The 19,365-nt window shown below is 48.4% G+C and overlaps 1 protein-coding gene across 1 annotated transcript in view; it reads right to left on the bottom strand.

Annotated features, from left to right (window-relative positions):
- The window catches only part of BMP6 (bone morphogenetic protein 6), a gene marked incomplete at its 5' end in the record, with an annotated part of 145,470 nt that extends 127,009 nt beyond the window's left edge, over nucleotides 1–18,461 (bottom strand). The window contains one exon of the mRNA XM_082664818.1: nucleotides 17,855–18,461. Within this exon, the coding sequence (XP_082520944.1) occupies nucleotides 17,855–18,461 (607 nt within the window). The remainder of the gene's footprint in view (nucleotides 1–17,854) is intronic.
- Between the last annotated feature and the right edge of the window lie 904 nt (nucleotides 18,462–19,365).

The following is a 19,365-nucleotide window of genomic DNA, read 5'->3' as shown; positions in this document are numbered from 1 at the left end:
CCGCCTCTGCTTCTGTTTTGAAGGGCCCCCGTGAATCATCATCCAGGATAATCTCCCTATTTTACAGCAGCTGTCTAGCCATCTGAATCCCCTTTTTGCCACGATGGGTAATATATTCCCAGGTTAACACCAGGGGGCAGGTACCACAAGGGCCAGAATCCTGCTACTGCAAACACTCCCAACAGTGACCGTCCATACGATGGTCTCACACACAGGGTGGGCCTGTGAACGGTACACTGTAAATGAAACTTTCTTAGGAGGAGGTCCTCATGTGATTAACTGGGCACATAGAAAGGAGAAGAGCGTGTCACCTGCTTGGATTGGCACTGGCTAGTTCCCAGCCCCAGGAGATGAAACCTCTTCCACGCTACCTGTCACAGGTGCGGGTTGGCCAAGAGACTGGAGACAAACCAGGTGGCAGACGAAGTGGAATTTCCACTGGTCAGTTCCATCAGGCGAGCAGTCTGTGGACGAGGCTCAGGTCACTGCTGAAGTCTCCTCTTGAGCCTGTTCACTTCAAAGATGGGAACGTTCTCTGCACCTTGACCACAGTTCTACGCTCCCAAGTAGGTGTTTTTAATTGTAAGGAGAAAGGAGGGAAAGCGTTCCAGGAAGAGCAGGTTAAGTCTAGTCAAACGTCTATTTAAATCATAACCTTTCAGATTTTAGTTCCTGGAAGGAGTCCTTTTCCCACCAGTGATCATCTCGTAGGTGTGACTCATGAATCTGTCACCTAATTTCCCCTCTTTATTAAACCTTCTAAACTTAATTGAAGGAAAGGAAAACTGCAGGTATGCCTGTGATTTCCAAATTCACCAGCAGAAACCCACTCCTCTCTACCCTCGGCCTGAAGGTCAAGTCCCCCCATGAATTAATCACATCCTCCTTGATGCTCCCATAATATTGTTTTTACCTCTATCACAGACACCACAATACAAAGGGGTCTGGGGTCAGGGTTAGGGGTCTATGCAACTCCACCTCTCCCTGTCCCTACTGTGGTCAGCACCTAGCCAGGTGCCTTCAAGGGACTCCATAAACACTGGACAAACAATTCAACCTGTCATTTCTAACATGGAAGATAATCCCTGGGTTTCAGGAAGCTTTTCTTCAGGGTGTACCACCCAGGACGCCTCAGATGCCATCTAGTTAGAGGCACACTCTCTACCACTCTATCTCCCAAAATGTAAAATGATGCAACAGTAGAACCAACATCCTTCTGTCTTCATATGCTATCTGTCAGCCTTTTACAAATAGATCTTTTTCGCATTCTGTGGAGGGTACATAGATATTCACTATAAAAATCTCTCCATTTTTCAGTACGTTTGAAAATGTTCACAACAAAATGCTGGCCAAAATTAAGAGATGAATCATAACTTGGAATTTGCTTCCCCAAAAAGGTGTGGAAGTCAATCACAATATTTGCAAGCATCAACAAGGAGGAAGCCAAGAACTCATCGTGGAGTTATAAACGAAAAGCTCTTAGGTGAGGGTTCAGTAAAACATGTTTGCTGCCCAGTAGGAAAAACCATGTACTGTAGTTGACCTTAGAATCATGGAAATAAATTCCTCATTCCAGTGAAACATCCTGGTGACATATTTTATTTTCACAGAGTGAAACGGGGCTACCCCAGTTGTCCCTGTGGTGTTTAGGGATGCAAGGTGGCATTCTGGAAGGAGTTTCGATTCTGAGCTCAGTTTCCTGTGAGCCAGGCCCCAAGCACCAGCAGAGCCACAGAAACGGATCGCCAGATGGGGGAGACAGAGGGATCAGGTGCCTGGGAAGGAGCAAGCATTTCCACTGTCCTGAAAACAAAGGCCTCTAGGAAAAGAGAAGCCAAAAGGATGAGCCATCTGCTTCAGAAGAGTGTCTCATGTCATCCAACTCTGAGAGGAGAGTGGAAATGCCCTGGTTAGAGAACACCCTACAGATGCAAGATAAATCGTGTTCCTTACAAGAGCCAAACGGGAAAAAAATGAGGCATAAATAGTACAAAGGCTGAGACACCGTAACCTTACAATTCCCAAATAATGCAACATTACACAGGGTTACTTGTTCCTAAAGACGGCCAAAGGTAAAAAAAAATAAAAAGCAAAACACTGAACTAGCCAGGATGTGGAAACAACCTAAGTGTCCATCAACAGATGGAAAAAGAAAACATGGGATATACGTACAACGGAATAGTATTCAGCCTTAAAAAGGAAGGAAACCCTGCCATTCTCGACCATGTGGATGAACCTGGAGGACACGATCCTAAGTGAAATAATCCAGACACAGAAGGATGAATAGTGTGTGATCGCACTCATAGGTAGACTCTAAAATAGCCAAACTCGTAGAAGCAGAAAGTGGAATGGTGGATGCAAGAGGCTGGGGGAGAGGGGGGAACAGGAAGATGTTGGTCCAAGGGTACAAAGTTTCACTTACACAAGATGAATAGGTCCCTGAGATCTCCTGCACGGCGATGTGACTACAGTAACAATACTGTAATGTGTGCTTGAAATCTGCTAAAAGGGTAGATCTTAAGTGTTCTCACCACAAACAAAAGAAAAGAAAATGGAAATTATGTGAGGTGATGGATATGTTAATTGCTTGATTGTGACAATATTTCACAATATATCAAATCATCACCATGGGGCTTCCCTGGTGGCGCAGTGGTTGAGAGTCCGCCTGCCGATGCAGGGGACACGGGTTCGTGCCCCGGTCCGGGAGGATCCCAGGTACTGCGGAGCGGTTGGGTCCCGTGAGCCATGGCTGCTGAGCCTGCGCGTCCGGAGCCTGTGCTCCGCAGCGGGAGGGGCCACAGCAGGGAGAGGCCCGCGTACCGCAAAAAAAAAAAAAAAAAAAAATCACCACAGACGCCTTAAATATATACAATTTCTATTTGTCAATTACACTGCAACCAAGCTGGAGAGTGTATCAATAAACTATTTATTTGGGGTTGGGAGGTGTAAAGGGAATGTCAACTGTATAATATATCTTCCTCTATATTTACCTATATTTAAAAGGTATGAAATTCACAAGGTTATCACTTGATGGGACTCACAAGTCTCGAATCATTTTCATAGTTCCCGTGGCTACATCCTCGCATGTCATCAAATAAAAACGTGAAAGTGAACTAGATTTGCTACTTCTCTGGCCTCTATCGATGCCGTCTCTCCCCGTTCCCTCCACGCTGAGGCTAATACATATCCTGGAAATGAAAGTGTTTGTCTGGCATACTCTAGTAGGGAGAGCAAAACTGAAGTGGGATAAGGAAGAAAAAAAAAAAGTTCTCTGTTCCAGGACCTACCTGTCCTCATTATACATAATTTAAGTACTGAAGAGTTGTTTAATTTTAAACAACTTTTCTAACAGCCTATAAAAAGAAACATCCCTGATTTGACATTTTTTCCGACCTATTTGGACGCACCTGCGCCCACTTAAGCCGTCTCTCTGGATTGGCCGCTCCGAGTTTTATTCTACATGATTCGTTTCACCAATGGTCTGGAAACACAGGGAGGCAATAATGCACATCTGTTTCGGACACCCACCCAAGAGACCACCCTCCCTCTGGCCAGACCTCGCTACTCCTGGGCAGGGGTATCTCAACTCTGCCCTTGGCTTTGATCTGGTTTGGGTATTTAAACGCTCCCTGTTGCCCAAGGGGGAGCTGAGTGACTTTGATTCAATAGACATGATGTCACCCCCTCAGCCCTTATGTAAACAGAGTGACTAACACCTTCAGGACAGAAGCCAAGCCAGCCGCCTCCTGGAGAAGCTGACAAGATAAGTATTTGGCGTTGACACCTGCAGGCGGAGCCGTAGCATAAGCAGGAAACTTAAATTTAGATCGAGCAGCACTTCTGACTCCTATGAATACTTATTAAAGTCATAATGACATCAGATAGAGGGAAAACAACATCTCTCCTCCCTGAGGCCTTTTTTTCCCCCCTCCACCATCTACAAAGTCACAGAACATAAAACCCAAAAGAAGGCAACATTTTGTCTTATAACCACCAGTGAAATGGAAGTTCATAAGCACTCCTCAGATCTGCAGTGTTTCACCATTTAGAATTCTCTCATTCAAACAAATGATGTTACTGGCGTTGAGAGAGAGAAGGAAGACCACACACAGTCATTAGACTTTAGAGAAACTGACCCCCATCCATCCCATGAGCACCTATTGAGTATCATGTAAGGTAAGGCACCGCGCCGGGTACCTGCGGGGAGAAGGCGTGTTGGGAGGAACAAAGCATTGCATGACAAAGAATCAGAGAAGTCGGTGTTGAAGGTGATTTGCCCAGATCTACCCAGCTGGCAGGGAGAGCACCCACACTGGAACTTAAGGCTCCCAGCTCCCTCCTCTAGGCCACACGGAGTTCATGTGCAAACACATCTGAACTGCGAATGCCACTCCATGCTGACATGCACTGGGGAAGGTCACTAGACCCCAAAGAGTCATGGCACGTGGTAAGCAAATTCCCAAAAGGATTCCTTGCTAAGATGGCATTTGAGCTGGGGTTTAAAGAACAGGTCGAACTGAGAATGTGGAAATGGGAAGCGATGCAATGCAAATGGGAGATATCAGGAGAAAAGGCCACAGGAAGGAAATGACGGAGCAGACTTGGTTGGTTGAATGACAGTGGGGACAAAGAGGGAGGGAGGGGATGAAATGCAAAGGGCATGGAGTCAGAACGGCACCCTGGCTTCCTTCGGGGCCAGAAGGATCCAATGAAGGTGACGGAGGGGAGCTAACAGATCACATCTGTGCTACAGAGACACCGAGCTGGCGCTGGTGCAAGGGTGGATTAGCAGGGGGGCAGGCCGGCATAGAAGTCCAGGCCAAACTCATAAAGACCTCATCTGGAAAACGTGGGGAGAGAAAGGAGGAAAAAGATGGAGGGACGCGAGTGAGAGATTTCAGAAGCAGAAACAGTAAGTCCAGCAACTGCTTGGGTGTGGGAGTGAGGACAGAGATTGAGGGTGACCCTGAGCAATGAGCACCCCGGTTCTCAACCCTGTGTCAGCACTCTCACGTCCACGCAGGCTTGTTCAAGTGTAGATTCCCACAGCAAAGCCCCTGAGTCCTGGCGAGTCCAAGAAGGTTTTCATTGCACGTCAATAAAAATGAGAGATCTCTTGGCTTCCCTGGTGGCGCAGTGGTTGAGAGTCCGCCTGCCAATGCAGGCGACGCGGGTTCGTGTCCCGGTCCGGGAGGATCCCACATGCCGCGGAGCGGCTGGGCCCGTGAGCCATGGCCGCTGAGCCTGTGCGTCCGGGGCCTGTGCTCCGCTACGGGAGAGGCCACAGCAGTGAGAGGCCCGCGTACCGCAAAAAAAAAATAAAAGAGACAGAGAGAGATCTGTGCTGACTCACAAACTCTGCATGACTGTCCTGCAGTGAGACGAGTACAAAAGGGAGACTGTCCAGACAGTTTAGTAGCAACTTGATCAATCATTTTATATCAATGGAATCTGATCATTAGAAATTGAGGCTTGATTTTATATGTATTTTGCTTTTTCCATTTCACCTCTCTAATCGTTCATTTTTAATGAATTTGACAAAAGTATGGGTCCACAGAAATTTAGACATTTTAAAAAACCCAACTGGGTCTTGCACAAAGACGGTCTGAGAAGCAAACTTTGACTACACTTTGAATGGATGGGTAAGCAAAAGGGAAGTGTACACGAGGAGGGGCTCCGAGCTGAGATACCTCCCTGTCGCTGACATCTGGCTGCCTGAATCCACCAGCTGCCAGGGTCCCCATCACCACGGTCCACTCAGCCTGCACGCGCATCACTGAAGGCTGGCACCTGGCCACCATCACGCACATCATCTCCTAACTCCTACATCTGAGTGTGCTCCCCCCACCCCTCGAAACTCACGGCCATCTCAGCCCCATGTGTAGGTCGAGTGCCACATGCCAACCCTCTGAATCTTTTGCTGTTTTTCAGGAATGTCCCCACACAGAAATCTGGAGGATAGAAAAAGAACGCAGAGGGTGCAAGCAGAGTTACAGAAGCTAAGGAATTTCTTAGGACTGTACAGCGGGGGGTAAGGAGTGTCAGAGGGATAAAGGCTTCCGGAGAGGAGGGTGAAGACTCAGGGCAGAGTGGTTAGTTGCCCCTGATAGAAGAATGTCCCCAGAGTGATGGGGACAGAGGTCAGATGGCAACGGGACAGGAGAAAATGGGCAGCAACAGAACAGCAGCTTCCCTGAATGGCAGGGAGGCGGGGGAGAGAGCTAAGCAACTTCACCAGACTGTTCTGTCGTGTGACTGGGTGCTATCTGGAACATCAACACTACTCTAAATAATAATTTTCTCCCCAGATCTCCAAATTCTCCCCTATCCATCTGCTTTTATAGCTGTAAGTTTGAAGCTATAAAAGTCTGTTTTTGCCTTGCTGAGATAATAGGATAATAAGTGACATCAGTCATTCTTTAAGGCAAAAGGCCATAAAGAAATACAATACTGACATGTTCTTACAACCTGCCCGCCCCCCCGCAAAAATGCAGCTCTGTTTAAGCTTACAGAACATTTGGAGGAAGATGAGCAGAGCGGGGGGAAGTTAGGAGTAAACTGGAGTCTACTTTCGTAAATTTCTTGGACCTGTGCCCTACCTCAATTGCCAGAATTTAAAACAGAAACACAAGGAAGCATCTTTGTGATGTTTGCCAGAAGGATCAGATCTTTTCAACTTGAGAACTGAGGAAGGAGATGCCAATAGGGTCATTAACCCTCCCAAAGTGCCCCTGATGCTTGACGTCGAAATTAGAAGAGATCTGCCTATCTTTATTACGAGCTCCTAAAATAAATATGGGAGGTAAGACACAGGATCGAGGCCAGTCACCACTGCAAAGAGTGGGCTTGACCCCAGAGGTCTCTAATCCAAGAAAACCATTCACAAGCATCTTCAGCAAATTATATTCTTAAGGATGTTCAAAGCGTATAAAAGCATGAACGGCAATGGCATCAAGGAAAGATGGGAATTTTCACTACGCTTCCTGGGGGCTAGGATATTACTGCACTTCCTGGCATAGACAACTGTTTAAAAGAATAGCTCTGGATACATTCACTATCCTGACTGCGGTGCTGGTTTCAGAGGTGCTCATATAAGTCAAAGTTTACCATATTTATACTTTAAATAAGCAGCTTACTGTGTGTCCATTATACTGCAAGAAAGCTGTTTAAAAAAATAGTCAGAGATACACAATAGAATTACACTCCTAGAATTAATTTCTGAACATTGTATCGTCTGGGGTTTCTCTGCTGTGTTCCAGAGAATTAAAAGGCCGTAGCAATCGGGGTCCAGCCAGCAAAAGAGAAATCCCAGCAGGTGTTTACAACAGAGGGAAATGAATGCAGGGGACTGGAGGCATCACAGTGGGGAAGGCAAGCAGGTTGTGGTGAGACACCCCATGGATAAGCAGTAGTCAGAAGCCACTTCCATCCTCAGGAAGAGAGCCTGGGGCCACCAGTGGAAGATGGCACAAGGCAGCCCTTCCAGAGGGAGCCAGAGACACAGAAGAGTAGTAGCAGCTGGAAAGGCAGCCTTCTGGGGTCCCATCCCTGCTCTACAGAGAAGACCAGGGGAGGGTCAGGAGTGGCCCAGGTCTGACACAAGGATGTTTCAGGGGGAAAAAAGGGTTACAGAAGAAAAGTCGGTTCAGAAAACTCTATTAAGGCAAGTTAGCAGACTTCCCTACCGCTGGGCTTGTCAGGGCTTTAACATGCTCCTAGACGTGGAAATCTCAAAGAAAAGAATATGACATAAAGTGCTTCCACGTTCTTCCTCTGCAGAGCATTTGGGAAAAGTGTTCCATGAAACGCTACTTGGAAAATGCTGATCTAGCCCAATGCTCACACTTTACAGACAAGGAAAGACTCAGAACTTCGGTTAAGTGGCTCGAACATGCTACCGTAAAAAGGGATGACACGAAGACTAGAGGCTTAAGCTTCCCGAATCTCAATCAGGTGCTCCTTCCTCAACTCTATACTGAAGAGGCCTTCAGCACTTTCTAGCACCATCAAGAAAACCAGCTACTTAACCATTCTAGTGAGCGATGCATCGTTTTGGTGGTAGAAGCTACCAGAATCCATGGAGATGTATACAATCTGCTGTTAGGTCAAGGACAACCAAAGGCATACGGAAAACGAACAGATAGAAAATAGGGAAAAAATGCAATGGAGTTGCCAAATTTATTAATGGGAGGAAAAGAGAAGGGAAAAGCAAGAGGAGAGAGGGAGAAACTAAGCTCCAGTGGGTACCACCTGCATCCCCACAGCTATGCTGGCTTCCACATCTTAGAGTGATGACATGTATGTGCATGTATAACAATAGAGACAAACAACCTCAATTAAGTAGATGAAATAAGTGAGGTGCCAGATTTGTGGGACAAGTTCCCAAAGCTGGTATTAGGGGATCCTGCCCTAAACAGACCCCATAAAAATGCAAAGGTCTGTTCCATGGACCTCGGGGAAAATGCAACTCTCCAGATATCTTCAACTGAAGACACCTGTGTCTTCCTCAATTTAACCTCCATAATCTTAGCCCCACCCTTCGGTATCATTTCACTTCTGGCGTGCTTAAACTTCTATCCCACCAGACAGAGAGCTAGTTAAACCACAGCGCGTACCAAGTCAGGTGTTAGAGAACAAAGCCGAATTTCTCAAATCCACCGATCTGGCCCTGGTCCCAAGCTCCTCTTTTTGAGAGGTTTCATCTCTGCAGGGATGTAGGGGAAATAAAGGAGGTTATTTAGCTAGAATTCAGTGAGAAGACATCCCAATAACACGCAGAGCTGACACAAGGAGACCTGGGGAGAACTCACGAAGTGTCTCACCTGTACAGTATTTGTCAAGAAATGCTCACAAGTTCCCAAACTACCTCAAATGAGTCGCTAACTATTTGTTCAACAGCACTCTTTAGGGTTACCATGTTCCTTGTTTACATTATTGCATCTTCTCATTTATTCACCATTAATTTGCGTAGCCCTTTCTCACAGAGCACAGTTCAAAGCAAATGTGCCTCACCCACAAAGACCTCTGGTTTACGGAGTCTCTATTAATTTAATTTTAATCTGAGCTAAACAGTCTCTCCTGAGGAAACCTTTTCAAGTCCCCGATCCTGCCACTAAGGCCATGAAAAGGTATTTTTGTGAGTTTTTCAATGCAGTAATCAAACTAAGTTTTAACAATATATTTTCTTCCTTTCTGAGAACTTTAACCCCTCTCCCAACAACCTCCCAAATTTTAATAATTTACAAGCACAGAATTCCTCTAATTCCTGTTCATTCTTCAGGCCTCTTTCTTTCACTCGCCCAAATCCCGCCAAGCATGGATCAAACAGGGCACAAGCCAGGGAGAAATTTAATCGCTCATATCTCTGCCTGAGGGATTGTCTAGGTACTATGGTGACAGACACCTCACTGAAAGTATGTGGGCGAAAAAAGATTTTTAAACTCCTAGACTTAAAAAAAAAAACGAGAGAGAGATTTCTAATGGATTTGGTGTCAACACACGGAAGCACAAAATAAGGCCTACGTAGTCAGTCAAAATTACTTGTACGCTGATGGGGTAAAGCAGCAGAAACAAAATATTGTTCAGCAAAGGTATTTTGTTTCCCTTCCCCCAAACTCTGCATATTTTGAATCTTAGGATTTTTACCGATTAGCTTTTCTGGCTGAAAGTACAGTTTCTCCTCAGAAGATTTTTAGGGCAGTGAGAACTACTCTGTATGGTACCATAATGATGGATACATGTCAGTAGACATTCATCCAAAGCCACAGAATGTCCAACACCAAGAGTGAGCTGTAATGCAAACTACGGACTTTGAGTGATAATGATGTGACCGTGCAGGTTCACTGACTGTAACAAACGTACCACCCTGGTGGGGAATGGTGATCCCAGGAGGAGCTGTGCACATGCGGAGGCCTGGGGTTATGTGGGAACTCTGAGCTTTTCACTCAATTTTACTGTAGACTTAAACTACTCTAAAAAGTAAAGTGTATTTTTTTTTAATGCACAGTTTCTCTGCTAATTTATCCTGATGGAGTGTTCGATAAAATTTGCAAAACCAGTAAAACTTTCAGTCCTTCACTGTGTAGTTTACAAGGCTCTGTCTTTAGAATATTTCAACTCGTAGACTGAAAGGCGGGGTGGGGGAGAGAAAGTAAACTGTCTCAGAGATTCAGCAAGGCCGATTATAAAAATCTCCCGGCCTCATCAGCACGGGTGATGCAGTCAGTTCATGCTCTGCTGAAACACGAGTCAATTTTCTGCCAGCCCATGTTCATGAACAGGAAACCAACAAGACTGTAAACACAGGAATAACAATCAACAGGCGCAGATGTTTGAAGCTGGAAGTTACATTCTGGACAAGGTGAAAAGGGTAAGTGGTAGGAGAGTCATAATAAGGCTGTCGGCGGATATCAAAGGGCAGTGTGGAGAGGGCTCCTGGGCAGTGCTTTCTGCCTGCTGTGAAGCCACCCGGCTCCTCCCCCCTCGGAGCTCTCAGATGATGAGAAAACAATCTGAACATAAAATCAGCACTACAGAGCAAGGACATTTCAGGCGTAGGACAATCCCCGAACTATCTGGCAGGATCAGGAACCAAGGGCGTGTGCCCATAAACCCAAGAGCCAGGAAGGCTCTCCCACTCAGAACCAGAACCTCATTCTGCAAAAATGTCTGAAGGGGAGTCTTCGACCCAGTCATCTGGGACTGGGTTGGAGATAACAGGACCGTGGGGACCCATCCAGGAATTACCTGATGCAATTTAGATAGCATCTCTATTATGGACCCAATCTCTTTAATAATGGATATGGGCAGGGCAGGAAGAGAATCAGTGCCTGCGGACATCAGCAGAACAATGCCGCTCAGGGCAGCATGGTTTTCAACTCAGTTTTGGAGCAGAAAACAATTCTTTAAGGTCAACAGTCCTTCAACATACCAAAGAGGGGGATATTTTTAGAGATGCACAGTCTTTTTCTTTTCTAAAAGCAGAGTTCTAGGAGAGAATGCTATCCAGTAAGAGAAAACCCACAAAATTCCAGATTTGGGCTCCCCATCTCTTGCCGTGGGCTATGGTCTTGCATGCTTTTATAATTTCTCCTGAATTATCCACTCACACCTGACCAACAACTCGATAGCCCTATTCCTCTGATGCATTAGGCTCTCTCTGTGGTTCTGTTGGTTGTTCCTCAGCCTTAAGACGTACCAGCAGCGAGGAAGAAACGGTTCTGAGTACATCTAACAGATGTAACTGCAAACACAACAGAAAACATGATATGCAAGAACCTTTTCAAGCTGTAAACTCTAGGACCCATGGATAACACAAATGGACCAATCATCCCCAACTGCCTATTGATAGAGGAAACCCAACTTAAAAAACAGGTTGTCCGTTGCTGGCCATGTTCCTTCAGAAAAACAACAGTCATGGAAGGTAGCTGTGTGATCCCAGCCAGCTCCAGAGTCTAACTTCATAAGGAGGCTGAAATAACTACATATTTACAGTGGAAAGAGTAATTGCAGAGAACAATGTTTTCAAAACACTAGTAAACTGTGCCAAAAAATCCAATCTGCTTCAGTGCACTACAATGTCTTATTTCTAAAGCTTGGGGTGGGGAGGATAAATTAGGAGTTTGGGATTAACATATACATGGCTACTATATATAAAATAGATAAACAAGGACCTACTGTAGAGCACAGGGAACTATAGTCAATATCTCTTAATAACCTACCAGGGAAAAGAATCTGCAAAAGAATCGATATACATGTGTAACTGAATCACTTTGCTGTACATCTGAAACTAACACAACATTCAATTAAAAAATTTTTTTAGATAAAAACACAAAAAATTAAAATAAATAAAAAGCATTTTTAAAAATAGCTTGTGGGGGAAGACATACAGGGATAACTCTGCAGCTCCAAGAATTTCTGGCGCGCACAAAAACTCTAGAGGTTGATATGGCCCTGGTTCTTTAGTAACTAATTTGTGTGAAAACGGGAATGGCTTTCCTTCTCCTTGACATACTTGTCACCACTTTCATACATTCCAGGTAGGACTGGGACCGTTTTCTGGTCCCAAGTTTCTGGAGGGCAAGAGGTGGAGGAAGGGGGAGCCAGGAAGTAAGAGTATTATGAGAAAATGTGCTTGAATAAGAGCAACTCAGCTGTCATGATGAAAACAGAAATGAAGGCAACGGAACACGCCAGCTCTTCATGGGGAACACAAAAGGGGAGGAGAAGATGCCACCTGCCCACCCTATCAGCCCCTGGGTGACGGCCGCTCAGCCAGGACACTATGTCGCCTTCCTAGGTTGCGGCAGGGTAGGGTAATGGCCTGGGGAGGGTCGGGGAGAAAGGTTAATGGAACACAGCTGTTTACACTCATGGGATTCTGCAAAGGACTCACATCTTAGGAAGTATCTATGTTGGTTTCTACCCCTTTTACTCAGATACTTACGGAAGCTTAGTCTAGTCAGGAATGCAATGATCCGATTAAAATACTGCCTACTTTCCTTCCTACTGCTGGAGGGGCCGAAGGTGGTGATGTGACAAATTCAGACAAGAGGAGAGGCTTGTCCTTATTCAGAATAAGGCTCCAAATGGAAAAGTTAAGAGAAAACTGCAAGGGGTGGGGTGGGAGGAACTGGGAGATTGGGATTACATATACACACTATTGATGCTATGTATAAAACGGACAACTGAGGGGAGCATACTGTGCAGCACAGGGAACCCTACTTACCGCACTGTGGTGATGTACATGGGAGGGAAACCCAAAAGGGAGAGGATTGAAAAAAAAAAGAAAACTGCAAAGGCTTTATATTAAGGAAAGAAGAGCATTCCATGGAATAATTCATTTTTAAATACAGAATGGGAAACATTAGAGGACTGACTTGAGAAAAAAATTACACAAAGCTGGTTAATTACCCAAGAAATTGTATTCGCTTTGCTTTGCTTTCCTTTCCTAACTCAGCTTCATAAACAGATGAGGGAGAGGCAAAGATGAGAGAGCAGTTGGTTATCTGAGAGTTTGCTGTCCTACCTTCGATATCCAGTATTCACCCTCCCACTGCCGTATCCAAGGAAAATACTGATGTGAAACCCAACATTTAAAGTAGCTAAACTCTGAAGACACAGTGATGAAACAATTACATGCTGAAGAAAGTGCTGAACTTTGGGTTTTTTTCACTTACACAGATGTTTATATCACTAGGAATCCTTCCTCCATGCTAATCAGAGGTAAGCTCTCAAGTAAAGGAACCAAGAATGAATCAGCACATTTCAAAAGGATTTCTACCCATTCTTAGAAGGACAAGCAGAGGAAACACCATCCAAGGTCTAAACAATGATATCTGCTTGCCCTTTGATCCGAGGTGAAGAACACTTTGTACAACTTTTTTTGTTGAAATACCACTGAATCTCACATTTACTATTTGAAATCTCTTCAGGAGACTATCTACTCCTTCTCTGAGCCACACAATTGCAACCAAATTCTCCAAACTATTTTTGCTGTGAATAGCTTGCAGGCACAGGTTTCTTTTCTGCTAACAAAAATCTTCCTAAGTACAGGCAGCTTAAATGAAAAATAGGACCACTGATCCTGTGAGAAAAAGACAATACAGTGTATCTAGTTACAAATCCAAGGAGGGAGTATTCCATTTTTCTTCTACAAATTGTTTCCCGAGAGTAATTTTGTTCAGAAGATTGCCAGTATTTTCAGTACAATAAGTTTCTTGTTACTTGTACTAACACACGCTGATTCCTTTTTCTGACCATAGCTTGAGTGTTTTATTTCATTGTATCCTACCATCTGCAGATCAACACCTCATTAATTTAAAATAAATGAAGTCTGAAATGCAGAGATTTAATGAAACCTTCGCACTACTCTCAAATGTAATGCGTATTACAAATTAATATACATATGGGTAACTAATAAAGGGGTATATTCATAAAGCATGATATATACATCCAGACATCATGAATCTCAATGTCCTAAATGTCTTCACTTACCTCAAATGTTTTACTTAATAAAAATCAGGTATACCATTTGTAAATGATCTAAATAAAACATCAGATATACCCTTCCAGGTTAGTGAAATATGAATTGTAAATGAATGTGTCTACTTTCATTCATTCGATCTTGATTAAGCACCTTCTGTACACTCGGCATTATGTTAGGAACTTAAGTTACAACAGTGGATAAGCCTGGTTGCTTTTCGAGGCTGACATCCTAGAGGGGTGACAAACAAATGAGTAAGCAAATTTTAAAAGAAAAAGAAATACTCCTTGTGATAAGTGCAACCAAGGAAATAAACAGGGTGCAGTGATGGTACATAAGTGGGTGAGGGTGAGAGCAGGGCCAGTTTCTATGGAGTGGTGAGAGAAGGCTGCTTCTACAAAGGTGAATTTTAAGCTAAGACCTGAGCTATTTCAGGATATTTCTCCAAGGTCACCAAATAGGCAGGCTTGCGTATCAGGCTGCCAAGACACTTTTTAGCATTAGAAAACAAGTAGAAAATGGCATGTGTTGCCCACATTGAATGCAGGTTCACGAGTGCACCAAGCTTGCCCAGCGGGCACTCTGCACACCAGCCGGTTAGGACAAAGGAGGTTACACATCCCCAGACCACTCACCCAGAGAGGGTCTAAAACCGTCAACATAAACAACAGTGGGCCAGTCAAATGACCAGCCTTTGGGATATGCAAGAGAAATGTATCCTGTTGATTCATACTTCCTCATAACCACTCTGACGGACAAGGCTCAAAGCATTTTCAATGTATTTCATGAGTAAGTTACTCCCCCGTCCCAGGGAAGAAGGATGTTTACAACTATGTAACATATTCCCTTATTTCAGTCTGTAACTTACCTAACTCAGTAGATACAAGAATACTTTAAAACCCATGCTGTAGCCTCTTTCTATAGGTTTTTAGAGTCATGTAAAGCCGTAGCTAACACGCCATTGAGACAGAGTAAGAAACCTGTGGAATTCTCCCAGCGTCCGTATTTAGAGAATCCACATTGCTAAGCAATTACTTCCTTCAAATGAACTGTCCTTATGCTCAGAGCTATGATAATCAGATTTTATCACATTTTTAGCCTCTCATTATGAAATCCCCCTTTCCTACTGCTAAATGGATTAAGATTAAATGGACTGCTTCGCTGACAGGTGGCATAGCTTGTGACTTGGATTCTACTTACCTGGAAGTGACTGTCTCCTCTAATCACCCATGTGGAGTCCAGGATTGGACCTACAGATATTTATAACTTGCAGTCAGAAAGCCCAGTGGTATGACAGGAGGGGCATGGGACAGAATCCCCTACCCAGCAATCTTTCTCCTTCCATATCAGCCTGTCCCGGGCCTGAAATGACCCTACTGTTGAGTTCTCTTGGCATTTTTCAGTGCTGTTCTTTTGAATCTTTACAAATCTTTCTGAAAAATGAAAATATCCCTAACGAGATACTAGGTTAAACCATCGCTTTAGCAGGATTAGTTGACAACTAGCCTCAAGCAGTGCGACTCAGGAGCAGTGCCCACCTGTAGACCCGGAAAGGTCAGAAAAGCATGGAGTGGGGAGAATTTGGAGGTCACTAAACACAGTAAATGTCACCATACTTTACTCAAGCTAATTCTCACAATTTCAAACACCAGCGGTTCCCAAACACCACTGGAATCACCTGGGGAATCTTTAAAAACGCTGATACCTGGCTTCCACCTCACACGTTAACTACTGATACGGGTACCACCTGGGCATCTGGACTTCAAAAGCCCCCAGGTAATTCTCATGTATAGCAATGTTTGGGAGCCACTGACATAGGAAGCATTGCTCTTAATTGCTTTCTGGGATGCTCTGATTTCCTTCAGACATCAGGTTCTCCCACACCAGTGTTTCTTGACCACGGCAACACATTAGAAAAACCTAAGGCAAAAAAAAAAAAAAGCCAGAAACTCACCAGCTTAAGATTCTGACTTAACTGCTCTAAGGAGAAGCCCAGCATCTTACTTCTTTCCGTGCCCCAGGTGATGCTAATGGTCAGTCAAGGTCGAGAACCCTGTTGTAAAGCCTAGGGACCGTTTTCTGGAGACTATAATATGATTGTCCCTGGAGGAGCCAGGAGTGCCATTCTCCCCACTTTGTTCAGGTTGGGACTCTACCCCCGAAAGGCAGTTAACACATTTCCCCAAGGCTGTGGGGAAACTTGGGGGAGGGCAGCGATGGGTGGAATTTACTAAGCCAGGAGCAGCAGAAATGTTAGAATAAGGAAAAGCACTGGTCCCTCTCCTCCCGCCCACGCTCCCCACCCCCCAAACTTCACTGACTGGCATGAGAATTTCCTTAGAATACTTCTTGGAGGTGGCTCAACCCTGGATTCTGTCCCAACACACTGTGACATTTCCTGTCCAATCAGAAACCCTGGCACTGCCAGAAGCAAGACTGGCCGGCCTGGAGACTCCACTCCCTGTGCCATGAGTCTCCCAGGAGGATTTCTGCACCACCTGGATGTCAATCGTCCTGCTCTATATCCTCCCAGACCTCGTCCCTCAGCCCCACTTCTCCTTCCTTCCCCCAACGCTCACCGGAGTTGAGAATCATCTAGACATACTTGTAAAAGATTCGCTTCAAGTTTTTACATGGGAATCATTCAAGTAAATAATGTCCTTAAAAAGACGGACGTCTTCGACATGGCTTGGAGACGTGGGTGCTACTTTGCTAAGTATCTGCTAACCCACTTTGGGGCCCGGCCAGAGCCACGCGTCTCGCAGCGGAAAGGAAGTCCGCGGAGACCCACCCCACCGCGCGGCTGCGCCCACTTGGGGCGTGGCTACTGCGCCCCGTTTCTCCCCGCAGAGAACGCGTCCCCTACATCGCTTTGTCTACGCTAAGCTGAGTCAGTTTATGAATGAAGAGTAGCACAGACCGGAGGCACTGATTCTGGAAAAAGTCTTCCTTACACCGTTCTCATTAACAGATGAGAAAACTCAAGGGGGTAAAGGCTCTGTGACTCCGTCCGGGTTTGCCACAGAACATTTGTGGCTGAGCCCGATTTAGCCGCCCTTGAATTTCCATTCTGTTGCCTGGCAACCGGTTCAGACCAGCTCAGGGCCCAACCCCGGCCCCCAACCCGCACCCTTTCCCTGCCCGTGCAGTTGGAGCCTCACTGATCAAAAGTTCGGCCTTCTGGGGCACTGGCCAAAGGCATGTGAGCGAAGGCACTGGGCGGGTGACCCCAACTGGGCTCGGGGTCGGGCCCCAAACCCGCGCAAGCCCCGCCTGGCCGGGACTGGCGCGCCTTCCGCGGTCCTTTCGGGACCTCCTCCTGCATCCCTCCTCCCCCAATTCCGTGAATACCACTAAACGCAATCATGTCAAGTTTCCAGAGTTCTCAGCTGCTCTCGGAGTCCCCAGAGTCCCGGTGGGAAAACTGGCACTCAGAGCGTTAAGGATGCAGAACCAAAACAGGAGGAGAAAGTGCTGAAGAGCTTTCTCCTTCCCAGCTGGCTCCACTCGGGCCGGACTTCGCTGCCACAGTCGGGCTGGCGTGGCCCGAGCCGGGCACCAACGGGAAAAGCGCGGACTGTGCTCCGGCCGCTCACGGAGACGCGCCAGCCAGCGCCGCTCTCGGGACCCAGCGTCCCAGCCCGCCCGCCGCCGCAGCGCTCAACCCCGGCGAGGGGAGCGCACGTGCCGCCCCCGGCCGCGCAGGTGGCGGGAGGGCAACCGGCCCGTCCCCGCGTCCCCGCCGCGCCAGCCCGGCTCCCCAGCGCCAGGGGCTCCTCCACCCTCTCACTCCCCTCCCCGGGCCCGGGAGACTGGAAAGGGGGGACGGGGGGGAATGATGCCGGTCGCTACGCTCCCCCAGATCCTCACCCAGGTTCACGAAGCTCATGACCATGTCGGCGTCGTTGAGGAAGGCGCTGTCCTGCGCGCTGGTCAGTGGAGACGCGCCGCCGCCGCCGGGTCCGGGGGCCAGGACGCTCCTGCTGCCGAGGGCCGCCTGCCGGGTCTGGGACGAGCCGGCCCCTCCTCGCGGCCCGGGCTGCCGCCTCTCCTCGTCGGAAGCCCCGTCCTCGTCGTCGGCGGCGGACAGGGCGTTGTACAGGTCCAGCATGAAGAGGGGCGCAGATTTCAGCCGCCCGGGCGGGGGCTCCCCGCGAGGCTGCTGCGGCGGCGGCGGGGGCGGTGGCAGCGCAGGGGGCTGCGGCTGCTGGAGGCCGTGCAGGGGCCGGGGCCGGTGCGGGAGGCCCAGCACGGCGAGGATCTCCTTCTGCATCTCCCGCTTCTCGTGCGTCTTGAGCCTCCGGTAGAGGAAGCCCGAGGAGGAGGTCTGCGGCGGCGGCGGCGGCTGCTCCGCGGGGCCGGGGCGCCCGCCGTCCCCCAGCAGCGCGCCCCCGGCGGCGGGCAGGGGCGGGGGCCCGCAGCAGCCGCAGAGCAGTCCCCACCACCAGCACAGCCACGGCGCCCTCCGCCCCAGCATCCCCGCCGAGCCGGGCTGGCCCCGCGGGCCCCGCGAGGCGTGGAGCGGCGGAGCGAGGCCGGAGCGCGGCCGCGGTGGCCCTTGGGCGTGAAGAGCCCCGCCACCTCTCGGCGGGCTCGCTTCCCCTTCCTGGCCCTCAGTCCGTATCTCTCATGTTCGTCTGGGGTGCCCGCAGTTGCCCAGGCTGGAGGGGAGGAGGAGGGGGCGATCACCGGGAGGGCCGCTGGAGGGGCAGGGGGGGAGCCCCACGCTCCCGTGCAGGTCCCCGGAGGCGCAAGCTCCAGGCCAGGTGCGTCCGAGTCGGGGCCGCGCGGCAGCCGGCGCCCTGGCTCCTGGGCGGGTCACGGCGCAGTCTCTCCGAGGTCTGGCTGCCCGCGCACGTGCGCTGCCTTGCGCCCTCCGGGGCGGCTGGACGGACGGTGGGGCCGCTCACCAGCTGGGGAGGATGCCGGGCATCATCCCCGCGCACGCCTCTCGCCGGCTTGCACGGCCGCCGTGAAGTTCACCCCGCCGCAGGGCCCCGGCCGTGGCGGACTAGGCGTCCCAAGATGCCCACCTTCTCCGCGAGGCTTACACTTCCTTCTCCCTCTCACAAACTCCGCGCCCCCTCCGCCCTCGGGCACGGCACTGTCGCTCCCCCTCAAGATCTCGGCGCGCCGTTCCACTCCCCAAGCGGAGGCGGTGAGGCTCTTGCTTTCCGTTCCGTGCTCGTTCGGCTGCCCTGCAAACCCCGCTCGCAGAAGGGATGGGAGGGAAGCGGACCCGTGCGCGGAGCGGCGGCGTCGGCGCCGGAATTCGCAGGCTCCCGCCTCTCGGAGCCGCGCTCTCTGCAGCGGCCAACGTGGGCTTTCTGGTGCGCGTCTCGCTCAGGTACCGCACTCCAGCCCCCGGGTCTCCCCGCCCT

This window comes from Grampus griseus (genome assembly GCF_964374135.1).
Source record: "Grampus griseus genome assembly, chromosome: 10".
Classification (NCBI taxonomy): Eukaryota; Metazoa; Chordata; class Mammalia; order Artiodactyla; family Delphinidae; genus Grampus; species Grampus griseus.
Note: the sequence above shows the minus strand (reverse complement) of the source record. Positions and strands in the feature narration are given on the sequence as shown.